Here is a 7,730-nt window from a genome sequence, read left to right on the forward strand (position 1 = left end):
GTGTGTAAGATAAGATAATATAAAACTTTATTCGTCCCACAGTGGGGAAATTTCTTCACACACAGGTGTGTACAGAAATGTACAGGTGTGTGTACAGTGTGTGTACAGGTGTGTAAAATAAGATAATATAAAACTTTATTCGTCCCACAGTACAGGTGTGTGTACAGAAATGTACAGGTGTGTGTACAGGTGTGTGTACAGGTGTGTGTACAGGTGTGTGTACAGAAATGTACAGGTGTATGTACAGGTGTGTGTACAGAAATGTACAGGTGTATGTACAGGTGTGTACAGAAATGTACAGGTGTGTGTACAGGTGTGTGTACAGGTGTGTACAGAAATGTACAGTGTGTGTACAGGTGTGTGTACAGGTGTGTGTACAGAAATGTACAGGTGTGTACAGGTGTGTACAGGTGTGTGTACAGGCGTGTGCACAGGTATGTGTACAGATGTGTACAGGTGTGGACAGTTGTGTACATACATACACACCTACACACCTACACACACACACACACACACACACACACAGACAGACAGACAGACAGACAGACAGACAGATAGATAGATAGATAGATAGATAGATAGATAGATAGATAGATAGATAGATATAGATGTGTAAAGGTGTTTACAGATATGTACATGTGTGTGTACAGGTGTGTGTGCAGAAATGTACAGGTGTGTACAGGTGTGTGTACAGGTGTGTGTACAGGTGTGTATAGGTGTGTACATGTGTACAGAAATGTACAGGTATGTGTACAGATGTGTGTACAGGTGTGTGTACAGGTGTGTACAGGTGTGTGTACAGGTGTGTGTACAGAAATGTACAGGTGTGTACAGGTGTGTGTACAGAAATGTACAGTGTGTACAGGTGTGTGTACAGGTGTGTGTGTACAGAAATGTTCAGGTGTGTGTGTGTACAGGTGTGTGAACAGGTGTGTGTACAGGTGTGTATGATAAGATAAAATAAACCTTTATTCGTCCCACAGTACAGGTGTGTGTACAGGGGTGTGTACAGAAATGCACAGGTGTGTGTACAGGTGTGTGTACAGAAATGTACAGGTGTGTGTACAGGTGTGTGTACAGAAATGTACAGGTGTGTGTACAGGCGTGTGCACAGGTATGTGTACAGGTGTGTGTACAGAAATGTTCAGGTGTGTGTGTGTGTGTGTGTGTGTGTGTGTGTACAGGTGTGTGTACAGGTGTGTGTACAGGTGTGTGTACAGGTGTGTAAGATAAGATAATATAAAACTTTATTAGTCCCACAGTGGGAAATTTCTTCACACACAGGTGTGTACAGAAATGTACAGGTGTGTGTACAGGTGTGTGTACAGGTGTGTAAAATAAGATAATATAAAACTTTATTCGTCCCACAGTGGGGAAATTTCTTCACACACAGGTGTGTACAGAAATGTACAGGTGTGTGTACAGGTGTGTGTACAGGTGTGTGTACAGGTGTGTGTACAGAAATGTACAGGTGTATGTACAGGTGTGTACAGAAATGTACAGGTGTGTGTACAGAAATGTACAGGTGTGTGTACAGGTGTGTGTACAGAAATGTACAGGTGTGTGTACAGGTGTGTGTACAGGTGTGTGTACAGAAATGTACAGGTGTGTGTACAGAAATATACAAGTGTGTGTACAGGTGTGTGTACAGGTGTGTGTATAATGTGGAGACATACAGCTGTACACATGGTGTAACCAACACCGAAGTCAAAGCGACACTGTTCATCCATCGAGTAGTTGATACCCGGCAGCTCTGGGAGTTTGGGCCACTTGTGTTCAAACGGGTCGTCTAACAAACAATCATACGAACTGCAGAGAACACACACACACACACACACCGCACATATTTTATCATCTAGTGATAAGGAATAGTTCTGAGTTCCATCCTGAAATACGTGACTGTGCTGCTCATCAGGGATTAAACACATCATTCACTCTTCACTCTTAATATTGTGTAAAGCTGCTATGAGACAGTGTCTGCTGTGAAAAGCGCAATAGAAATAAACTTGACTCAAAATGAGATTTTAATAACAAATCGGATCTGCAGAGAGATCAGACTATATCATGATTATAGATGGATGGATCTGTGGTCAGGAAGTGAGATCAGACGTGTAGAAAGAAACAAACTCACTCACAGAAAGAAACAGAAGTCCAGAAGTTTACCGAACTATCAGACTGACAGAATACGCAAAGAGATCAGACTGATGGACCACAGATGACATCAGACTGATGGACAGGAAGTGAGATCACACTTCCAGGAAGAAGACATTAAACAGAAAGTACAATCTGAAAATATGTGAGATGGTAAGTGAGATCAGACTCTTGGACAGGAAGTGAGATCAGATCTTACTGTAAGTAGCGGTTGAGTTCCTGTTTGCTGCAGCGGGACCAGTGGTATCTGTGAAACGCCGCCTGAACCAGCGGAGCCATAATGCTTCCCATACTGGTCTCATCTCCACACCGGTTCCCCTGACCATCATGTTCCATACCCAACCTAACACACACACACACACACACACACACACACACACACACACACACACACACACACACACCATGCCCATTAGCTTCCTATAACAATATTCCAGTAATTCCAGGTTTCCATTAATGAAACATGATCGATGTGTACAGGTGTGTACAGGTGTGTGTACAGGCGTGTGCACAGGTATGTGTACAGGTGTGTACAGGTGTGTACAGGTGTGTACAGAAATGTACAGGTGTGTACAGAAATGCACAGGTGTGTGTACAGAAATGCACAGGTGTGTGTACAGAAATGCACAGGTGTGTGTACAGAAATGCACAGGTGTGTGTACAGAAATGCACAGGTGTGTGTACAGGCGTGTGCACAGGTATGTGTACAGGTGTGTACAGGTGTGTACAGAAATGTACAGGTGTGTGTGTACAGGTGTGTACAGAAATGTACAGTGTGTACAGGTGTGTACAGAAATGCACAGGTGTGTGTACAGGTGTGTAAGATAAGATAATATAAAACTTTATTAGTCCCACAGTGGGAAATTTCTTCACACACAGGTGTGTACAGAAATATACAAGTGTGTGTACAGGCGTGTGCACAGGTATGTGTACAGGTGTGTGTGTGTACAGAAATGCACAGGTGTGTGTACAGAAATATACAAGTGTGTGTACAGAAATGTACAGGTGTGTACAGAAATATACAAGTGTGTGTACAGGTGTGTACAGAAATGTACAGGTGTATGTACAGGTGTGTACAGAAATGTACAGGTGTATGTACAGGTGTGTGTGTACAGGTGTGTACAGAAATGTACAGGTGTGTATGATAAGATAAAATAAACCTTTATTCGTCCCACAGTACAGGTGTGTGTACAGAAATGTACAGGTGTGTACAGAAATATACAAGTGTGTGTACAGAAATGTACAGGTGTGTACAGAAATGTACAGGTGTGTACAGAAATGTACAGGTGTGTACAGAAATGTACAGTGTGTACAGGTGTGTACAGAAATGTACAGGTGTGTGTACAGAAATGCACAGGTGTGTGTACAGGTGTGTACAGAAATGTACAGGTGTGTACAGAAATGTACAGGTGTGTGAACAGGTGTGTGTACAGGTGTGTACAGGTGTGTGAACAGGTGTGTGTACAGTGTGTGTACAGGTGTGTACAGGTGTGTACAGAAATGTACAGGTGTATGTACAGGTGTGTGTGTACAGGTGTGTGTGTGTACAGGGTGTGTACAGAAATGTACAGTGTGTACAGGTGTGTGAACAGGTGTGTGTATAATGTGGAGACATACAGCTGTACACATGGTGTAACCAACACCAAGTCAAAGCGACACTGTTCATCCATCGAGTAGTTGATACCCGGCAGCTCTGGGAGTTTGGGCCACTTGTGTTCAAACGGGTCGTCTAACAAACAATCATACGAACTGCAGAGAACACACACACACACACACACACACACACACACACACACACACACACACACACACACACACACCATGCCCATTAGCTTCCTATAACAATATTCCAGTAATTCCAGGTTTCCATTAATGAAACATGATCGATGTGTTTTTTTTTCTTATCTGTTTATAGTTACTTTGATGTTGTAGAACTTCAGCCAATCAAGTTCCTGTTCTTATTTATGTTACAGAATCTATAAACACACGTTTCTTTCCCGAAAACCAGCGGCTCGTTACGTCATGTCACCATAGCAACCGCAAAAATTCATGAACGCCTCTGCCTCTGTCTGCAGAACTTCATGTTACATCGCTACCTCTGACCGTCCCACAGCCCTGACACTGGAGACTCCTTCCACACGTGTGACAGCTGAAACCCTCAGCAGCAGGTAAAGAGGCGGAGACTCACACGTGGCCGGTTTCGTGAGCGACGACGAACGCCGAGGAAAATCCGTCTTCGTGGTTCAGCGTGCAGCTCCTCAGAGGGTGGCACATTCCCGTCACGGGGGCATAACCTAGGCAACACAGGTCATGATGAACAAGAGCATGTTACACATCACAGAATGTTCTAGAAGAATGCATGGACTCACTCCTATATCACTCCTTCATCACTCCTTTAACACTCCTCTATTTTCTCCTCCATCACTCCTTTATCACTCCTCCATTCACTCCTCCATCACTCCATTATAACTCCTACATTTACTCTTCCATTCACTCCTATATCACTCCTCCATTCACTCCTATATCACTCCTCCATTCACTTCTCCATCACTCCTCCATTCTCTTCTCCATCACTCTTCCATTCATCCTTCACTAACTCCTCCATTACTCCTCCATCCTCCTTCACTTACTCCTCCATCCCTCCTACATTCTTTCTCTACTCACTCCTCCATGATTTCTTTATCACTCCTCCATTCCTCCTCCATCACTACTTTATCACTCTTCAGTCACTCCTCTATCACTCCTCCATCCCTCCTTCACTTACTCCTCCATCCCTCCTACATTCTTCCTCCACTCACTTCTCTAGCCCTCATTCACTTACTCCTCCATCCATCCTACATTCTTCCTCCACTTCCTCCTCCATAATTCCTCCATCCGTCCTTAACTTACTCCTCCATCACTCCTCCATTCCTCCTACATTCTTCCTCTACTCACTCCTCCATCATTTCTTTATCACTCGTCCATCACTCCTACATTCCTCCTCCATCCCTCCTCAATCTCTCCCTTATCGATACTCCATCCATCCTCTAATAATCCCTGTACCCACTCTCTGTCCCTCCTCCACCATCTACTATCACTCTCACATTCCTCTACCATTCCACTACATTAGTTCTCCATCTCTTTATCCATCCATCCATCCATCCATCCATCCATCCATTAATCCATCCATCCATCCATCCATGTGTATAATTTCCTGTGTTATTGTTGCTGCTGATTTCAGCCAATCAGATCCCAGAGTAAAGAACTGATACACTGATACAGGACATAGTGCTAATGGACACACAGTGTGTTATTGATTCCTGATTACGCTGTGTGTGTGTGTGTGTGTGTGTGTGTGTGCTCGCGCATGCGAACAGTGCTGTGTGCAGAAATGAGCTTTAGCAGAAGCCACAAGCATTTAGCTTTCGCTTAGCCGACGTTCCTCTGGATCACCAGCTCACTGTCTCACACACACACACACACACACACACACACACACACACACACACACATTACAAGGTCACAATTACACATTTACATACACACAAAGCCAAGCACAAACACAACACAACACACCCTGTGTAAGACACTCGACCGAGACATGTGCAGCAGCGACAGAGCAGAGCTAGCTTTCTCATTCTGTCCTCTTTTTATACAAAACATCTGGGAGAAGTTGCCATGCTACTGAACATCTGGACAGTCTTTGGCATGCAGGCGAAAAGCAGAAAAGTCTCACAAATATGACACACAGACAACCAGCAGCTTCAGCATGAGCCGGCGTAAAACAGAAGAGATCAACGGAATGTGATTGGTTTAGTGTTCCTCTGGAGCTCTGAGGAGAACGCTGCTGAGGAACTAGAAGAGATTATCATTATCAACAATTAATAGCATCATGCCAGCTGTCCATTACGAATAATCAGCATGAGCTGAGCCTTGTGATTAGTCAGGATGATGAATATGCAAACATGATCCAAAATGACCCCCAGCTAAATGAGTGTGTGACATCAGGAGATTGACATGAAGCTCAACATGAGGATTTCAGAAATATATAAATAATGGCAACCTCATGGCTTTCTCTCATCAGATTCATGAGGTCGTCACCTGGAATGGGTTTCCAACAATCTTGAGGAGTTCCAAGAGTGTTGAGTGCTTGTTGGCTGCTTTCCCTTCACTTCCCCAAAGCATCTCACCTGGATTTAGATGTGGTGATTGTGGAGGTCAGGTGATCTGATGCAGCACTCTATCACTCCCATTGTTGAACTAACAGCTCTTACAGAACCCAGAGGTGTGTTTGGGGTCGTTGTAATGTTGGAAAGCAAATGATGGTTTAAGTAGAAACCAGATGTGATGACCGCATGTCACTGCAGAATGCTGTGATCACCATGCTGGTTATGTGTGTCCTCAATTCTGACTCAATCACCAACAGTGTCTCCAGCAAAACATCTTCACACCCTCACACCTTCTCATCCATGCTTCACAGTGGGAACCACATATTCAGGAACTGTCCGTTCATCCTCTGTACATCTAAAAAAAGACACTGAGCTTTGAACCAAACATCTCACATTTCAGTTCATCAGACCAAAGTGCAGTTTTCCACTGATCTAATGTCCATTACTCATGTTTCTTAGTCCAAGTCTCTTTTGCTTGTTGTTCATTTGAAGTAATGGTTTGTGTCCCAATGTGACTCATGCAGTCTCCTCTGAACAGTGGATGTTGAACTATATCTGTTAATTCAACTCTAAAAAGCTTTTATGTAAATCGGCTGGTGATTCTATTAAACGTATCCTCTGCAGCAGAGGTAGCTCTCTGTCCTCCTTTCCTGGGACAGTCCTCATGAGAGCTTGTTCCATCATAGCGTTCGACTGAGCTTCATTTCTCAAAGTAATGATGGATCTTTTCTCTTTCCTTAACTGAGTGTTTCCTGCTATAACCCCATTCCAGGTGACACCTCGTGAGGCTGAGTGAGAGAAAGTCAGGAGTTTGCTGAGCAGCATCGAAGCTTCTTGGAGTTACTTTGGATAATTAAAAACGAAAATTAAAAACATTCTGGGTTCTTCAACACGTTTTTGTTTATTACAGAATTCCAGGCGTTCTTTTATAGTTAGGATTCTTCAGTATTAATGCACAATGTTGAAAATAATATAAATAATCAGTGAAGAAGAAGCTGCGTCCGGACTACTTATGGTGGTACTGTATACGTGTGTGTGTGTGTGTGTGTGTGTGTGTGTGAGCAGCAGTGTTTGGCTGCAGTTTCTCGTGTCATGTAGTGAAGGCTTCACACTGGGGTGTGACGTTTGTTCATTGGCCCGAGGACACGAACGTGTTTCTCCACAACACACTCCGTCTCCATGGCATAGCTGAAGCTTTTTATTTAAACATACAAATAGGTGCAAAAGTGTTTAATCTTTCAGAAAATAAAGACACACACACACACACACACACACACACACACACACACACACACACAGAGCATGTCCAGACATTAACCTGTCATCACATGCACAGAGGGAAACAAACACTGGGAGAAATCATTCTAATCACTTTCATCTTTAATGTCAAAAATCCTACTTCTTCATATTATTATTGTGTGTGTGTGTGTG

At 43.5% G+C, this 7,730-nt stretch overlaps 1 protein-coding gene across 5 annotated transcripts in view; it reads right to left on the reverse strand.

The window, feature by feature from the left end:
• LOC124388459 (A disintegrin and metalloproteinase with thrombospondin motifs 14) overlaps positions 1–7,730 on the reverse strand; it is a 59,915-nt gene that overhangs the window by 23,468 nt on the left and 28,717 nt on the right. For all 5 annotated transcript variants that reach the window (XR_006926419.1, XM_046853090.1, XM_046853089.1 and 2 more), the window contains exons 7-9: positions 4,340–4,445; positions 2,351–2,494; positions 1,677–1,809 (exon numbers count right to left, since the gene is read on the reverse strand). Coding sequence is in view for 4 of the 5 variants with exons in the window: in XM_046853090.1 (XP_046709046.1) it covers positions 1,677–1,809; positions 2,351–2,494; positions 4,340–4,445 (383 nt within the window). In the remaining variant the exon portion in view is untranslated. The remainder of the gene's footprint in view (positions 1–1,676; positions 1,810–2,350; positions 2,495–4,339; positions 4,446–7,730) is intronic.

Source organism: Silurus meridionalis, chromosome 7 (genome assembly GCF_014805685.1).
Source record: "Silurus meridionalis isolate SWU-2019-XX chromosome 7, ASM1480568v1, whole genome shotgun sequence".
In the NCBI taxonomy this organism is placed as follows: Eukaryota; Metazoa; Chordata; class Actinopteri; order Siluriformes; family Siluridae; genus Silurus; species Silurus meridionalis.